At 42.0% G+C, this 19,597-nt stretch overlaps 1 protein-coding gene across 2 annotated transcripts; it reads right to left on the reverse strand.

The window, feature by feature from the left end:
* Positions 1 to 3,963: 3,963 nt before the first annotated feature.
* Positions 3,964 to 18,831, reverse strand: LOC124113379 (angiogenic factor with G patch and FHA domains 1-like). Of its 2 annotated transcripts, none has more exons than XM_046473681.2 (13): positions 18,761 to 18,831; positions 17,450 to 17,762; positions 16,613 to 16,665; positions 15,180 to 15,317; positions 12,579 to 12,797; positions 11,431 to 12,037; positions 10,305 to 10,465; positions 9,053 to 9,154; positions 8,648 to 8,804; positions 6,832 to 6,914; positions 5,824 to 5,954; positions 4,955 to 5,054; positions 3,964 to 4,808 (listed from the first exon to the last, which is right to left on the reverse strand). In XM_046473681.2, the coding sequence occupies exons 2-13, from the start codon at positions 17,733 to 17,735 to the stop codon at positions 4,539 to 4,541; spliced, it is 2,307 nt and encodes a 768-aa protein (XP_046329637.1). In that variant the 5' UTR covers positions 17,736 to 17,762; positions 18,761 to 18,831; the 3' UTR covers positions 3,964 to 4,538. The 2 variants fall into 2 exon arrangements, with proteins under 2 accessions (XP_046329637.1, XP_046329638.1); XM_046473682.2 differs by lacking the exon at positions 11,431 to 12,037 and adding an exon at positions 12,077 to 12,161.
* Positions 18,832 to 19,597: the final 766 nt, after the last annotated feature.

Genomic DNA, 19,597 nt, shown 5'->3' on the forward strand with positions numbered 1-19,597 from the left:
AGAATCTTTGGCACCCAACGAACAGATATTTTAATCATCTCTAAATGTTCATGAATAATATTTTCAATGGATCCATGGCTTAGACCTGTATCTGTTTGTTTGTTGTTTAACACCGCACCCAATATTCCATCTATATGACGGCGGCCTTTAAGTTATCTAGTCTGGATAAGACAATCCAGAGATTGACGTCATGAGCATCTTTCCACGCAATCGGGATACGATGACATGCCTCAACCAAGTCAGCGAGCCGGATCCAGTTAGTCGCCTCTTACAACAAGCATAGACGCCTTTTACGGCAAGCATGGGTTCCTGAAGACCTGTCCTACCCTTGATCTTCACGGGTATCTCATACCTGTGTCTTCCTCAAGTTCAGCAATAGTAATACGTCTATCGGACAGTATAAGCGTTTCTATCTTCTTGATTTAATCTTCATTGATGGAAATTGAGGGATGTCCAGGCCTAGGGTCATCATCAAGGCTCGTTCTCCCACGTTTAAATATAGCTGCCCAACGTAAAACAGTGAATAGCTGGGGCACTTGTCCCCATACACTTGTGACATGCGGTCATGAATTTCTTGGGATTACTTTTCTCTAAAGTCAAACCCTTGATGACTGCTCGGTACTTGTTCATTTTCATGTTGCAATGAACTACTCAAACAATGTACAACATTGACTAGTTCACTTTGTCTTGGCCCATAGTTGAAAGTTAGGCTCAGAACTTTTGGACCAGCCCGCGAACTATATATAGGTTAGACCACGAGGACCCAGTGTCTAATCGTTGAAATGGTTAATTAATTCACGAGGCGCGCAGCGCCGAGTTGTTTAATTAACCATTTCAACTATTAGAAACTTTTGAGAAAGGTATTTTGAAATATATTCAGGAGCTCTATGCTCAACTGTGAGAACACTGTGTGAGTCGGCCCTGCGTGAAGCACGTGAAATGTGTTCCCCGAGCCTTTCGCACGTGCGCCTCGCCGATTTGGGTTATGAAATGCATGTCCCGGGGCAAGTGTACTATTCATTTTGGACCAACTCGAGCACATTCATCAATGACCTAAATATTGCTTGCCCATGTTGATGGGCCTATAAGGGGGAAAGTTCCGTCATTGCCAAGTGATGTTTAACTAACAATTCAGTTAGTTAGACCACGGTCAAAGACAAAGGAGCCATGGTTAAATAACTTAACACCTATTTCAGACCCCTGTCATGGCGGCCATTTCAAAAAGACAATTGAATGTGTCAAGGCTGAACTGCAGTGTTATTGTCAATTGTCATATATATGCCAGTAACGTCACACACATCTTCAGGTAAGTCTGATCTACCCACTGGAACAAATCCGGCTTCCGGGCGGCTGGTGATGAGCCAAGACCAGAAAATAATAAGACGGCTTTTAGCAAGTCATGCAATGTAACGGCACTAACAACGTCTCTTGATTGAATGTTTAACACAGCTTTTATCAAGATCTGGCCTCACAAAAAGACAGGAATTGTATTTAAGGCAATGTTCGATTTCCCTCCTCCCAGGCCATCTTGCCAAAGCATCCTTGGCCAATGGTACAGGCGCTGCAATGCGTGATGGAGAGATGCGTCCCTCAGTTGACACAGGGTACAAGGTTGCGAATCCCAAAATCAGACGCCTGATTAGAATCCTTGGTTTGTTAACACTTACTCTACTTGTTTTCAGTGAAGTGACCTTTTCATCAACACTGATGATGTCAATATGTTCCAATACTTTTAACACAACATTTCGGCTACTTTAGAGGAAACATGTCTGTACATCTCCAAGAGGCAACCTATCTAAACAAACACTTACAATGAAAATTCAGAATTGTGTTTTTTAATAATACATAATCTGACCATGGGCCAAAAACACGACAATATGCAAAACAACTGATTGTCACAAGGTTGTCCTCACTTGAGCTCGAGTTGATTAAGATCTTCTCAAACAATAAAACAAATTTCATCCTCCTACTTTACAAAGTGTGAGTGAATGTACCACCTGCACTGTTCATGTCATCTGGACACACTTGTATCAAACCCTCATTAACCACTGGGCACATTAAACACGACGGGTTCATAAAACCCTTCATGTTTCATAAGTTAATGGCAACAGTAAAACGGGTACAAAGCGGTCATTAATCTATCATTAACTAAAGATTTTTTTAGTACAAGATTTTCATGAAGGTGTTGTTAAATTAGGGTATTTCCATGTAATTTCCCAACAATTCCTTGTCGGCAAACTGCCGTTTGTTAGCTATCCTCTGCAATGTGTTAGCTTGATAATGAAGATAGCATTCCTCGACTCTAAATATTCGAAAGTCATAATTGCCATATGCATCACTTATGATGTTCACTTTGTGTTGTTATTTTTGTTTTGACAGTTTCAATGTAAAGATTTTTATTCAGACACATGTTCTTCAGTTTTTTTTATTTAAGAAATAAACGATGAGTGGGTGTTGTTTATCTTACAATAAAACATTTCAGGGAGAATAAACTGTGAGATATCAACATCATGTACAGCCTCCTTAAGGATGTCAATAAAATCTACAGGTTCTAAAAATATTTTACCCTAAATTTGATTAAACTCCCTGAATACAATCTGACCTTAGCAATGTCGGACGAGTCCATTTTATGAGGTGAGGTGAAATGGGGTTTAACGTCGCATCCAAGACATGGTAACAACAAGTACAATCTTTTAACGTTTTTTGGTAGGACGCGGCCGGGGATCGAACCCCGGACCTTCTGCTCTCTCCATTTTATGAACAGGGGGGTAAGTTAGGTATTTTCTGCATATTCTCACAATTCTCAAGTAGATTATCAGTACCTTTTCTTCCAATACCGAATGTCTTATCTCTCCCACTTTTGGATGGGAACGTTCGGCCAATGCGTTCATCTGCATTGCTACATCTATGGGGATCAACTCACAAGACACTTCCCTCTCAAAAATAACGTCTTCCAATTTACGGTGTCAAGTTGCGAGCGTATGTTCGAATCTCCAGAACTGACGTCAAGACAAAGAACAATAAAGAATGAAGCGTGGTTTATTTCACGATGAAACATTGCTGTATCATCACGTCATTTCTGGAGATTTGAACATGAGCTCCCCACTTGATGACGTCATACATTGGAGGACATTATTTTTTAGAGGGGAGTCTAGCGAGTTGTTCCCCATAGATGTAGCTGGGCAATGCAGATAAACATGATGGCCAAATGATTACATCCAAAAGCAGGAGATATTTGACAATCGGTATTGGGAGAAAAGCTACATGTAATCGACGTGAGGATTGTGAAAATATGCAGGAAGTGTGCATTAAATGGTTGCTAAGGTCAGATTCTATTCGGGGAGTCATCATGATTAAAATACAAGTAAATATTTTGAAGCTTGTACATTTTATCATCATCCTTAAAGAGTCTGTACAAAATGTTGATATCTCATATAAGAAATAAACGAATTGTGGTCTTTGTTTATCATACAATAAAACCCTGCAGTGTTTTACTGTATGATAAACAACTCCCACTCGTCGTTTATTTTTTAAACAAGAGTTTGCCACTAACGTGGCTATATCCCCCGCCCCAGTTGCAGAATTTATGACATAGTTGAATCTAAACAAACCCTAACCTTTTTCAACCGAGGTGGAATAGCAAAAGGCACCAGTTCAGCATGTACCTGACAGACCTGCCAAGTTCGATGAAAAAATATTGAACGGTTTATGAGTTATGCTCCGGAAACAAAACGTGACGGACGGACGGAGCCCGTTTCTATATCCCCGCCAACTTCGTTGGGCGGGGGATAATAAACCATGCTTTGTTCTTCATTGTACTTTGCGGTTTATCGCACGGCTCTCTTAAATTTGTACATTTCATAAGGCAAGTTTAGTTTAATTACGGCCTAATGCTTTACCTCCAATATCATAATGGCTTTGTAATGTAAACATGGCGTCATAAAAAGTTTGATAAAACCGAAATTAATTAGTTAATGGAGGTTTAATGACAGATGAACATACGGTATCACTCAAGTTTAATACAACAATGTCCTGGACAACTAATCCAGCAATACCAGTAACTATCAAGGGATTATCTCCTCTCACCAAGTTCACTATCCTGGAAACGTCTTGTTGTTTCCTAACACAATAGATCTAGCCTGGAAATACCCAGTTGCCAATGTGACAAGGCATAACTCAAGAAAAGATCATAAATAAATAAGTGCACATCCAATTTTCTTGATAATGAGTCACAATGAATCTTCCCTCTTGAGAAGCAACAGCCTTGAGAAACTGCTTATCGCAACATCACCTCCTGGCTTGTGTAGAGGACATTACATCACTCCTTGTGCCCTCAAGTTCCTGTTTTCAAAACCCTCCCTTGGACAGAGTCCTTCAGGCTCAAAGTTCCCTGTAGGAGGGGCAGAAACACACAGTGACGCTGTCTGTTCTACCTGTCGGCTTATCTCAGTGACATCTGAACAATGCCTGTAGTCATGGCATGGGTTGGTTTGTTGGGTAGCTTTGATTGGAGTCCTGCACATACTGTGTCCACCAACTCAGCCCGCCTTGTCTCCATCCTCATCGGATTCTCCTGCCCCAAGGTCAACCCTTGGCTGGAGGTTGACAGTTGGGCCTTTCTTGAAGGAGAGGGTCATGTTGGTGGGTTTGCTGAGGTCAACAGGCTGATTATCCAGCTTGTTGTATCTCTGCTGTGCCTGCAGCCATCTCCGACTCTTCCCTGCAGTCTGCACATCATCCAGGCTCTTCTGAACCGCCGCCCCAGATCCTAATCCAGCTGCCTGATTGGTCCTCAGCATCACATTGATCTGAAACAAGGTCAAGGTCATATGTCTTTCAAAATTGAATGACTGCGTGAAGAGAAATATTTGATGTTTTTATCAGCCTCAGCCCATAATTCACTCTACCACTTTGTCAATTTTCTTATATTCACATCACAACCTATTTCACTGACCGGTTCTGCTATTCCTGTGTTGTCCTTGCCCAGACCTTGACCTTCCTTCCAGCCCATCTTGGCCAGCAGCTTGCGGCCCTTGTTCTCCGTGGAGATTGGTCTGAAAACATGACGAATGATATCAGTGGAACTATCAATTCAAGCCATCTGTTATCACTTATATGTAATGTGTTGCCATGTGGACAAATCGGACAAGGCTGCCAGCTTACATACAACAGGACTTCAGAATGTCACAACTGGCACATGCACCTAACTCTACTTAAAGTACACGGACTGTAAACCTTACAGGATATCTTTAACTCGTTTCTGCTGTGGTTGTCATAAGATCACAATGGAGACAGGAAGACATATAAAGGTGGAGATCCAGAACGTTTATGAAAATATTATGTAAATTTGGGATTGGGCTATGTCGAAAATGAATACCATTTCTTGTTAGTATGCCAACAATATTCAGAATTATGAACTCGCATCATTTCAGTAATCCATCTTGAAGCAATTTTGTTAAGTGTATGTCGTTAAATCGTAAACGTATGATTAATCAATTGTCTCAATATATACATATATATAGAAAAAGCACAGTAAAGTTCTAACTCTAAGGCACAATATAGTTATAATTAAATAAGCGGAGTAAGATTGAACGCAGTTTTAATTGGCTATATAATATATATATATCACTTTATGAAACTTAAAATGTCGCTTCACATGTAAGGATTAGTAAGTTATATGTATGTATTCATTGATATGCCAAACATCATGACTTTAAATATCTATGAGCCTGTGGCTTCAGAACTTCTGAATAACCTCTCGATTCAGGCACAGAACTGCCGTAAAATACTATAAAGGCAAACACAGTAATAGCTGCGTCTTACTGCATGACAGAGGCTGGGGCCTCGTCTGGAGCATGTGGGTTATCACTGCCGACTGTGCGCCGCCTGGATGCTGCCTTGTCTTCATAGGCTGGGTTGTGGATGGCTGTTGTGTTGTCTATGTAGGCACAGTTCTGAAACAGGTCATGGATGGTGTAGCTCAAACCAACAGCGAAAGACTGACACTGGTAGACAAATGAATACCAAACACAGACAGTCTTGGATCAGTTCTATAAACCAGGAACATTTGTATACTATAGTCATCATTAATCTGTCTTCTTTGGTCGGACGTTTCCTGAGAATTTTTCAAGTGAACAGTTGACTTGCCTTTGCATGTGTTTGTGGGGCTGGATACACTCACCTTTTTGCAAACACCTGGTATCATCTCTATTTGATAATCCATCATAAACTCATATAATGACATAGTCAAAATCGTACACTGGCCTCTGCTTTAAGCAGAGATTTATTATGAATATGAAAATGGTTTGTTGCTTTTATTTATATTCAGTTGACTTGATAAAGCTTGAGTGAGTGAATGTTGAATATCCACGCGTGAGTCACAGCTGGTCAGTCTGGGTCAGTCTAGGTGAATCTAGGTCAGTCTAAATCAGTCTGGATCAGTCTTGGTTAGTCTAGATCAGTCTGGATCAGTCTTGGTTAGTCTAGGTGAATCTAGGTCAGTCTAGGTCAGTCTTGATTAGTCTAGGTGAATCTAGGTCTGTCTGGATCAGTCTTGGTTAGTCAAGGTGAATCTAGGTCAGTCTGGATCAGTCTTGGTTAGTCTAGGTGAATCTAGGTCAGTCTGGATCAGTCTGGGTCAGTCTTGGTCAGTCTAGGTGAATCTAGGTCAGTCTGAATCAGTCTAAGTCACACCTGTCCGTCTGGGTCAGCCGGGTCACCCCGGGTCACACCCGGTCAGTCTGGGTCAGCTGGGTCACCCCGGGTCAGCAAGGACACCCATGTCAACTACCAGCATGGGGCCCTGGAATCCCCTCGTGGTGGACAGCTCACCTCCAGACCATATCTCCTCTTGATCTGCTTCAGCTGCTGTCTGTGCTCCTTCAACCGGTCTGCCCGACTCACAATCTTCACCTCTGGAACACACACATCACATTACTTGAAGACTCTCATCCCAACAATGCCAGCTGACCTACATAATCTCCAATATCATACAATAACAATACAGACATCCTCCCAACTTTTATCAGGTATCTTACACGGATATATTTGTACCATTATTTTGATCAATGTGGTTCTTTGCTTTCAAAACTAGGCAAGTCCCTCAAAAAGAAGAGGCACAGTTAGCCAAGTGGTCTAAAATACAGCAAATGTCTAGGCCAAGATCAGCTGATGTGTTTGAATGCCTGTTTTGCCCTGGGAATGATCCTTGCTGTCTCAGCAAAATATCTGTGCACTTTTGTACCTATTTGTCACTATGTAGAATCTCTTACAAAGCACACAGTTTTACTTGTCCTATCCATCAGACTGCTCCATGCAGGGGCTATGACAGTGACTGCACATGCTGGTGTAGCACAGCTTTCTCAACTCAGAGTAGCATCCAGACTCCAAAGTGCACATTTGAAACACAACATTTAAAAGGCCAGACCATGACGTCAATACAGAAATGGCCAGACACTGACCACCACACAACAATGACCAGACACTGACCACCCACAACAATGACCAGACACTGACCACCCACAACAATGACCAGACACTGACCACCCACAACAATGACCAGACACTGACCTTGAAAAAACGAGGGCCAAACACTGACCCCGACACACCACTGGCCAAACACTAACCCCTGACACAACAATGGCACGACACTGTCTTTGACACACCAAAGACAAGACAATTACACTGACACAAAGCTGACCTCAACAACAAAGGCCAGACACTGAGCTCAATACGCCAACGGCCAGACACTGACCTCGACACACCAAGGACTAGACAGAATAACGGCCAGACACTGACCTCGACACACCAAGGACTAGACAGAATAACGGCCAGACACTGACCTTGGCACATGAATGGACAGACACTGACCTCGACACACCAAGGACTAGACAGAATAACGGCCAGACACTGACCTTGGCACATGAATGGCCAGACACTGACCTCGACACACCAAAGACTAGACAGAATAACGGCCAGACACTGACCTCGACACACCAAGGACTAGACAGAATAACGGCCAGACACTGACCTTGGCACATGAATGGCCAGACACTGACCTCGACACACCAAGGACTAGACAGAATAACGGCCAGACACTGACCTTGGCACATGAATGGACAGACACTGACCTCGACACACCAAGGACTAGACAGAATAACGGACAGACACTGACCTCGACACACCAAGGACTAGACAGAATAACGGCCAGACACTGACCTTGGCACATGAATGGCCAGACACTGACCTTGACACACCAATGGCCGGGCATTCACCTTGATACACCAATAGCCAAAAACTGACCTCAACACAACGATCAGGCACTTGCCTCGATACACCAATAGCCAGAAACTGACCTTGACACAACAAAGGCCAGACACTGACCTCGACACAACAACGGCCAGACACTGACCTCAATCCAGAAATAGACAGACAATGACCTTCATACAACAACGGCCAGGCACTGACCTCAATACAACAATGGTCAAGCACTGACCCAGACACAAAAATAGCCACACACTGACCTCGACACAACAATGGCCAGACATTAACCTCGATATAACAATGACTGACACAATAATGGCCAGACACTGACCTTGGCACATGAATGGCCAGACACTGACCTCAACACAACAATGGCTACACTGACCTCGATTAGCCTTCTCCTCGGCCTGCAGCCTGCCCAGGACCTGTCCTGGCTCACACTCATCACATGTGTCACTGCCAGGGTGGATGTGCAGGGACAGTGTCGTATTGCCCACTTGAAGTATATCACCATGTGATACCACTGTACCCTCAGCCTTCACCTTCAGGGGAGAATACCATGATATAACATTATCACTTAGACAGGTCACCATCCACTCCTACAGTCTGAATACAATATTCATCGTTCGGAAATCCCAGTACACATCTCTTATTTTGTTTCCATGGATAACGATGTTACCATGGTTACAGTGTAAGAATGATTTTTTTCAGTTTTATTCAAATTATCACAACATAAGCATAATGATAAGCTTAACATGCGTCAAAATGTCACAACTTGTAGCAATCTGACCTGTGATATTCGAGCATCATTGAGGAATGTTCCGTTCTGACTCCCAGAATCGGTGATGACATAACTCTGCAGGTTGTAGTCATACGTTATCCCAGCATGCACCTGTAAATAAAGATCTCATTCAGCTGTTGTCTAGAGTGTCAGTGGCAAGTGTGTAAGTCAGGACAACTGGCAATAACAGTGCTGAGTGACAGGGGTGTTGACACAGACGATAGTCAGCTGGACAGGAACTTGTGAGAAATTGTAAGGACACAGTAGTGAGTGAGTCAGTGAGTGAGGTTTTACGCCACTTTTAGCAATATTCCAGCAATATCACGGCGGGGGACACCACAAATGGGCTTCACACATTGTATCCATGTCGGGAATCGAACCCGGGTCTTCGGCATGACGAGCGAACGCTTTAACCACTAGGCTACCCGACCGCCCCAGGACACAGTAGCGTTAATGGAAGCAAGGCGCTGTCTTCTTTGTCGTAAGGTAAGCAGTAAATGCATTAAGGAGTAATGCAGGATAAGCAAAACATATGATAATGGAAGCTGTTTTTGACATGGCGTCTCCAGTAAAAGTCATCCGCAACAAGCACAGGATACTTGAGATCAGAGATCAAGCCAAGCTATGAAGGTAGTTGAATCATGATAGTTACAGACCTGACAAAACTAAATTTAAGGCCAAAGAATTTAGGACTTGCGCAGTGTCCTTAACAGAAAAAGGTTTGAGGTTTCCCACATAAGACGGCACAGTATTACTGGTAAACAAGTACACCGTGATTCAAATCTTCAAGAATATGTATTGTCATTCGATATAAATGGGTTGGTGTGCTGAGAAAATATGTAATTATGTGTATTTATTTCGGTTTTATCTTTGAGATAAGGTATATGTGATAAGACATCTACCTTTATACAAGATATGTGAGATCAGACACCTACCTTGAGACAAGATATATGTGATAACACACCTACCTTGACAAGATATATGTGATAACACACCTACCTTGATACAAGATATGTGAGATGAGACACCAACCTTGATACAAGATATGTGAGATCAGACACCTACCTTGAGACGAGATATGTGAGATCAGACACCTACCTTGAGACAAGATATGTGAGATCAGACACCTACCTTGATACAAGATATTTGTGATAACACACCTATCTTGAGACGAGATATGTGAGATCAGACACCTTCCTTGATACAAGATATGTGAGATCAGAAACCTACCTTGAGACAAGATATGAGATCAGACACCTACCTTGCTGACATTGATGTCAGGTATTCTGATGAGGTTGTTCATGTCCTTCTCCCGGCCAATGCTGGCGCCATCACAGGTGACAATAAACAGCGTAGCTTCAGGCAGACAGTCCGACTCTGTGACCATCACGCGGATACAGGGCGGCCAGTTGGTGGAGACCTCTGACATGGAACACAGGAACATGACAATGAGGCATCAAGCAGGGCTGTACCTGAGGTATTGGAGCACAACTAAATAATTGATTGATTGTGTGTTGATTAATGCTGCACTCCAGCTATAAGACATCAGTCTGTAAATAATCCAATCTGGACCAGACAATCCAGTGATTGGCATCATGAGCATCGATCCACGCAATTGGGATACCATGACATGCATCAACCAAGTCAGGGAACCTGACCACCTGATCCCGTTAGTCGCCTTTTACACAACTAAATGACAATTGAGTTACTGGGTGTTATTTAATGCCATGTCAGCTATTTCCAAGCAATGTCCCCACAGGCTGTAGATGTGTCAAGTCCGGGCCAGGTACACCAATCATCAGGGAACGGTGAGACACAATCTGTCTGTTTCAGTTGCGATAAGGTCAGGTGACTCTCTCTGCTTGTACTGGTGGACTGAAGCCGATTTATAGTGCCAGCTCACTGAGATACCATGCCGCAGCTTAACATGAATACCCCACTCGGACACAGTATACTGAGTCTGAGCCGACCAGTCCTAGTTTTAGGCCCTTAAAGCCAAGCGCCAGACAGGGCAACAACAACTACCATCTTTTAACGTCTTTTGGTATGACGCAGGCAGACGCTCTACCACTAGACCACAGGCGGTCGTTTCAATTGTGTGTGTCATGACAGGGTGTACTGCACAAGCCCCATTCTCAAGGCAATGCTATGTATGATGCACCCTTACAAAAGTGGCTGTCATCTTGAATAAGATACTCAATCAAATCAAAATACACAAAAATATGTTGATGGCATAATTGTTACTTGAATGATAAAAAGACGCTTCAACAAGAAACGTGTTAAGCTCACATATATAAATTTATATATATCAATAAACTTTGAGAACTTTTCAACAGAAAGGTTCTGCAGTTAACTTTAGTTTCACCATGACAACCAATGCTGCCCACCCTCCTGCTCCTCCTCTATGATCTCCTCCTCCTCCTCCTCCTCCTCCTCCTCCACACTACTCTCACTGATGGAGGAGAGGGTGGAGGAGGACTCTGTATCTGACGTCAGCTCCCCCGGCTCCAGGTCACACCTCCCAGAGGCAAAACTGTCCGACAACACTTCACCATCACTCAGATGCACCACTCCTTCTGGCGAAGACTCCACAGACTTCATATCAGGTGGCTCCTGAGAAGACTCAACAATTTCACCCATCTCAACATCAGACTCGGGTTGATTCTTTTGTGCATCACTTAATTTTCCTGAGTCTTCCATTACTGTTTTCTTCCTTCCTTTTGAATGTCTACTTCTTTTCCGATCTTTATCAGCCATCCTCTCCCTCCTACCCCTCTCCTTGTCCCCATGATGTCTACTGGTTCTACCAGAGTCAGACCCTGGCTCCTCAACAGATTGCATATCATCCTTCTCTGACCCACGACAGTTGCCTCCCCTTCTGTGATGCGATCTATGTTTCTTTCTCTTTGTTTTCTTTTTTTCTGATTTCCTTCTCCTCGACTTGGATTTTTCTTTGTCATCTTTTTCTTTTTTCCTTTTCTTCCTGCTTTGCTCCTGAAAGAGAAAAAAGAGTTTGTGAGGTTTAGGTTTTACCTATTGCCTGTTGTCGACTGTTTTCTATTTCCAGTTTGTGCAGGGCAGAGGTCACTTCGTCCACGTCGGACTGGTTGGTGGGAATCTGGAGAAATACAAAGACAGAGGTAACAGCACAAATAGCAGCAGGACAAGAACAGGGTCTCCACGGATCTGACAGAGATGGTTCCAGAAGTTGACTAAGAATATCGTCAAACACGCTAATTATCATCAACTATGGTTTTCTTAAGGGGGTGTCGTATGGTGTCATACTCTGCTATCCTCTATTTGGTAAGCTCTTATACCGAACAGATTTACTAGTAATCTAATCTGCCCCCCAAAAACCCCTTGGGGTTCTTGAAACATTATGAATATGTTACACATATAATTTCTCCTATCAAATACATTTATTAAAAAAATGAATTTCTTGGCCAAACTGTTACAGGTGAGGCTACAAATAGAATCAACAGATACATTTGACCTTTACAGAAAACCAAGACTAGTTCTCCCAGATTGAACTTACTGTCTCCTCCCTCTCTCTCTTCCTTTTATCCTTACTCTTCTTCTTCTTCACCTTCTCTTTGCTACCAGAGGGCTCTGCTGTGGGATTCCTGGGCTGTGATTGGCTAGGGGGACACGTGTATTGGAGTGGCTCCACCTGGGAGTGGAACTTGTACTCTCCACTCGCCTCCTCGTAGTAGAAGTAGGTTCCAGTCGCTGGGTCGTAGTACAGGCCCTGCTCCTGTGATAAGCATCACAAGTGTTATACAGGCCTTGCTCCTGTGATAATCAACACAAGTATTATACAGGCCTTGTTCCTGTGATGATCAACACAAGTATTATACAGGCCTTGCTCCTGTGATAATCAACACAAGTATTATACAGGCCTTGTTCCTGTGATGATCAACACAAGTGTTTTACAAGCCTTGCTCCTGTGATGATCAACACAAGTGTTATACAGGCCTTGTTCCTGTGATGATCAACACAAGTGTTATACAGGCCTTGCTCCTGTGATGATCAACACAAGTGTTATACAGGCCCTGCTCCTGTGATGATCAACACAAGTGTTATACAGGCCTTGTTCCTATGATAATCAACACAAGTATTATACAGGCCTTGCTCCTGTGATGATCAACACAAGTGTTATACAGGCCTTGCTCCTGTGATGATCAACACAAGTATTATACAGGCCTTGCTCCTGTGATGATCAACACAAGTGTTATACAGGCCTTGCTCCTGTGATGATCAACACAAGTATTATACAGGCCTCGCTCCTGTGATGATCAACACAAGTGCCATACAGGCCTTGCTCCTGTGATGATCAACACAAGTATTATACAGGCCTCGCTCCTGTGATGATCAACACAAGTGCCATACAGGCCTTGCTCCTGTGATAAGGAACACAAGTGTTATACAGGCCTTGCTCCTGTGATGATCAACACAAGTATTATACAGGCCTCGCTCCTGTGATGATCAACACAAGTGCCATACAGGCCTTGCTCCTGTGATAAGGAACACAAGTGTTATACAGGCCTTGCTCCTGTGATGATCAACACAATGGGTGCAAGTGACTAAGGAAGGATGCGTCCTTCCTCTCTTTGTTGAAAGTGGGTCTCACTTTGCAAAAATAACCAGGACATGAAACTTCTCTGCTCAAATTCTTATCCAGATTTACAGTTACCATCGCAATTACAACACAGGCATGGTTCTTGTTACAACACAAGTCCATCTCTAAGTCAGTAGAATTTTTCTTAGTGCAGATATAGTATTAATAATAATAATAATAATAATAATAATAATAATAATAATAATTATTATTATTATTATTATTATTATTATTATTATTATTATTATTATTATTATTATTATTATAATAATTATAATTATAATAATAATAATAATACACAACTGACCTATACTAGTTCGCGATGAACGCACTGCTAAATATAACTGCTCTCAGTCACCTGACTGCCGAGCCTTACCCAGATTGTAACCATGTGATCAAAACTCAATGATGGGGTTTATCACTTATAAAATACATCATTCTTGAAAAGTGCATTTTGCAATTTTTTGCAAGTAATATTCTCACCGCTGGAATGGCTTGTTTCCAGTTTATAAGTATTAGCACCTAGGCAGCTGTCTTAGCTAGTACACTTTTTGAACATAGTTTTTAACTTCCCTTCTGTTATCCCAACTGCACGTGCAGTTCGTAAACGATACTTTTTCAAAGCATATTGTGGTCTACCTCTTTCACATTCTTTTAAAAAAAATTGTAGACGTTGCAAATAATTGACTTCGCGTCGAGTGATGTTCTCATTGTTTCAGATATAGCAATCACGCATCTATGGTTTGCTCAGCAAGCCTTACGTCACTTTCGCACATGAAACTCGCCCACCTGTCTGTTCTATGAGCGACTGGTCCTCCCTGGTATGGGATGGCGAAAAATGTCAACAATATGATGATCGTTTGTTAAACAATTTTTTTATTCGGGTGTCCAACATTATGAGACAAACCATCAGATTTGGTCTGTCCAATTCATGTCGCTGTGCACATTTTGGTTTTGTTGCAATTATTAGATTTTGAGTAAGTGAGCAATTCAGCGGTCTCAAATGGAATCAAACGGACTGTAATTAACAATTGCGATAGTATTTTGGTAATATTTCAGCAGATTTTAATCTTGGTAGATAGATTAGCCTAAACTGATCTTCCTAGATCTGAATACATTTTACTAGACTAAGATTTGGACAAGTGGCTAAAGTCACAGACTGTGTTAGTCTCTTTAAGTTTGTTTGTTCTTTAACACCGCACTCCAGTTATATGATGGCAATCTGTAAATAATCGAGTCTGGACCAGACAATCCAGTGATTGACATCATGAGCATCGATCCACGCATTTGGGATACAATGCACTGACCCAGTCACAGAGTCTGACTCCCCGATCCCGTTAGTAGCTGCCTTTCACAGCAAGCATGAGTTGATGAAGACGTAGGTCTTAAACCCGGATCTTTACAGATGCAGCCTCATTAAGACCATTGTAGACAGGTTAGATCCGATCATCAATTTAGTCGTATCCTAACTCTGCTATGCATGCCACTGTTGGATTCTTCCAATGCAAGCCTACTCACATGGTTGTAGTAGTATCCAGAGTTGTAATCATAGTAGAGTCCACTGTCGTCATCGAACACAAACCCTGACTGGGACAGAGTTGCCTCTGCCGTCAGTTTCAGGGCTTCTGCTATAGAGACTGGCTTGTCTGTGCCCTCCTGTAACAAACACAGAACAACTCCATCAAAAACACAAGTAAGAGAAATGTCCATGTCTTTCATGAATTTAGAATACAATCAAAACTGGAGTGAGTGAGTAGGGTTTTACGCCGCTTTTCGCAATATTCCAGCAATATCACAGAGGGGGACACCAGAAATGGGCTTCACACATTGTACCCAATTCGGGAATCGAACCCGGGTCTTCGGCGTGACGAGCAAACACCTTAACCACTAGGCTATCCGACAGCCCCATCAAAACTGGAACTGACATACTACCATGGCAGCCACATTGGATCAGTACACATTGAGATGTGTTTGTTTGTTTGCTTGTTTGTTGATTAACACCACACTCAGCAATATTCCAGCTTTGTTGCGGCGGTCTGTAAATAATCGAGCCTGGACCAGACAATCCAGAGATTGACATCATGAGCATCGATCCACGCAATTGGGATGTGATGACATGCAGCAACCGAATCCGGGAGCCTGACCACCCGATCCCGTTAGTTGCCTCTTACAACAAGCATAGTCGCCTTTTACGGCAAGCATGTGTTGCCGAAGACCTATTCTAACCCGGATTGTCACGGGTCACACATTGAGGTAACATAATGAGTTGACTATGAATGCAACGATTCACCATGTTCACTAGTCAAGGTGTTCCAGGAGTTAAAATATTTACACAGGCAATGAGGGCGGTCGGGTAGCCTAGTGGTTAAAGCGTTCGCTCGTCACGCCGAAGACCCGGGTTCGATTACCGACATGGGTACAATGTATGAAGCCCATTTCTGGTGTTCCCTGCCGTGATATTGCTGGGATATTGCTAAAAGCGGCGTAAAACCATACTCACTCACTACACAGGCAATGAGATTCACTCACTCTGGATTGCAGCGCGGAGGAGCTACAAATGTCAAGCAGACAAGCATGAAGTGTATTTTAAAACTCAGAGAATTATGACTTTATCATGTTTAAACAGGTTGACAAAGGTTTTTGTTTGTTTGTTTGTTGTTTAATGCTGCACTCAGCAATCTTCCAGCTTTATGATGGCGGCCTGTAGACAGTCAAGTCCAGGCCACACAATTCAGAGATTGATATTGTGAGCATGCAACGATCCAGCCCTTCAGGGTTCGAAGACACGCAAATACGTAGTCACCAAGTTAGACGACCCAATCCATTAAGTCACCTCTTTCAACCAGCACAGGTTGCTGGGGAACAAATCTAACCCAGAGCCCCACAGGGACCATTGCCATACTGTTGACAAAACCAAACATGCTCAATGTGATCAAAATTAGTCAAATTACCAGTGTGGTAGTTCCTCCATTTTCCCAACTTGGCAGTGGCTTATCTCCTAGCTCTGTGGAAAATATACACACAAGACAATGAACGCACATGACACAAGTACATCAGATAACTTACAGAACAAGAAAACAGTGGTACTGGTAGATATCCTTCTACTACATTGAACAGCTGATAAACTAGTGCTGATTGAACAAATCAGTTGTTTATTTTATTTTCTGTTATATTTATCCTGATGCTGTGATATACAACAATACTGTTCAAATTGGTGTTCTACCCATCTACCGAGGGGCTTTGACTCACTATAAAAGTCCAGTTTCTACCCTTGCAGAACTAGTGCAACGAAATCGAAATCCGGTTAGTAAACTGTCATGCAGATTTCGGTCGATTGCAGGATTTGCAAAGCATGCTTACGGCCACCTCGTCAACAGATATTTTCCAAGTCTTTTCATGTTTTTAATCAAGGTGCTCAAGTGATTTGATGCACTGCGTCATGTAAGACCCGTTTTATCACAATATAGATCTTGATTCTCAATTAGATCGTCTTGACTAGGCGCAGCCATTTTGTTTGAAACAAATGCAAGTGATATGAGAGGTGGAATCTGATTGGTCCATAGCAAAAGGCTTAGAGGGGACATAACTTGTAACAGCCATTGGTGTCACTATGATCAAGCCCAGGAATTCCAGCCTATTCAGCAAGGTGGAAACTGGACTTTTAAAGTCAGTGAACTCCCTTGCCTGGGGAAGATGTGTTCTACCCAACTTACTCACTACTTTCCCTAAAACCCATTTCACACCACACCCACCCACAACTTTCATAAGGCAGTCAGTCATGTCAATACCAGTAAGAATCTCCTCTGCAACTGCTTGGAGCCCTATCTCCTTCCTAGTTCGCCGTTTGTCTCGGAAGTCCTGAATCTCCCGACTCAAGGCTGTCATCTGTTCACGAAGATCATCATTGTATGTATTGGCTGTCTCGAGCTGTCGTTTTTTCTTTTCCAAAGCCTTTGCCCCTTTCTCTATTTCTTTGTGGGCATCTTCTAGTTCCTGCTTTACTGCTGAGAGCTCAGCTTCCAGTTCCAGGACCTTTGCCTTTAATGTCTCAATCTCCATATCATCACCTGCCATGGCTAGGTTTTATGGAGTCCTGAAATACTGTAAATATTTGGTTGATAGTTTCACATAGATTTACTTTTGTGAGGTTAGCTAATGACCTCTGCATGACCCTGGTAGTGCCAATGAACTATTTTTTACAAGGAGTGTTCAGGGATAATTCTGGGGTAGGGCTTTGTGCTTTTAGCCCCCAAGTATATCCAGACTGAGGACAAGAGGATCATTCAGTAAGTGGTGAGTGGATACTCTGTTCGGGTGATAACTGTTAGGACCCAAGTACACACAGGGCTACCCAGACCCTGTGGTTAGTCATGTGATATATTGTTTAATGACAAAAATTCACTATAACTCCATGGTTACAGAACAAGTCACTATTGTTCACATTTCTTTCTGACGACTTTTATTTGTTTGAATTAGATGATGATTCAATCAACTTCAGTGTATGTATAGCCTGATCATTATATATGTGTATCTAAATATTTTTTGCCCGGGCTTGAGTTAAACAATTCCCAATCTAACAATCACCTGTATCCGTGTAGACATTTGAGCTCGTCCCAGACCTACATGATATCTACCAACATGAATTGATAGAACAATAGCCTGGTTTTGATATGGTTGGTGATAAAATACGTTGTTTTAGGGGATACGTAATGCACTAACTTGTTAGAACAGTTGCGGATATGAAGAATGATGTAAACACCATGCATGATGTATACTGTTGACAAGTCATGTGTTGTTGTTACTGCCGTGGACCAGAACACATATTGCAAAATGGAGCCATGGTTTTCAAAGGTGAAACGCAGTGGATGTGTGACAATGTCGCTAAGTCATGTATATATCATCTAAAATGTATTCACAATATCTTAACCAGAATTACAAACACAAAGCACTGTGTGCACGAAAATTGAAGGTCTATCTACAAACGAATTTAATTTGAAACATAGTGTTCACGGTGTGTTCTCTAACACTCTATAACATGTGGTCTACAAAGTGAATCGTTCATAATTAATTAACTGTCTTTATCTGTCAAAACATCGTACCTGTTCAAAGCACGTTCAAACCGACATGATAACATGTCGCTTTCATTTCGCCACAAACTCATTTGTAAGGGAGGTAACTTGCGAGCAATCAAATGAATCACTCGCTAAAAAATGTGACTATTTACGGTACTGTTAAATCGACAGTATAATCTTTCGTGTAACGGTTAATGTTCGTGACTGTTCATTGCAGGTACTGGTCAAGCAAGTGACGGCAGTGGCAGGCTTGTGGCTTTTTCATTCTCTTAATATATTCTTAAACTAATTGCAATTATGCCAGTGACAATACTGGACAATTCAGATGGCTGTCAAAATGTTTTATATATTAAAAAAAGTTTTAAATTCAATAAAATCAACTTTTAGAGGACAGACAGATCATACCAAGATATAACATCTCTAATCATCATATTTTGTATTGCGAAATTTACAGCCTCCATCAAATATCTATCTAAAAACAATTAGTGAAAAAACAATGAACTTGAAATATTCCAAATCTGCTGTTCCACTTAATGTTTACTATGTGTAAAGTACCTTCATTTAATTGTGGAGAACAATTACATAACAAAATTCACACTTTGAATGATTACTTTAATATGACATATATCCATCATGTCCCAAGTTCTATGTGATTCCATCAATCAAATGGAATACAACAGTCACTGAAATTAATAGTGTGATCATAAATGGCAGCCATGCCATGCCATGGAGATATGCCATGATGTTTTCTTCCCATATCAGAAATGTTATATCTCAAAGCATGAACCTTGAGACTGACTCTATTTGCTCATATTTTTGTATCAATTTCCCACATTTCTTCAGGTCAACAATTGACACGCCTTT

This window comes from Haliotis rufescens, unplaced genomic scaffold, assembly GCF_023055435.1.
Source record: "Haliotis rufescens isolate VD_foot unplaced genomic scaffold, xgHalRufe1.0.p SCAF_1, whole genome shotgun sequence".
Classification (NCBI taxonomy): Eukaryota; Metazoa; Mollusca; class Gastropoda; order Lepetellida; family Haliotidae; genus Haliotis; species Haliotis rufescens.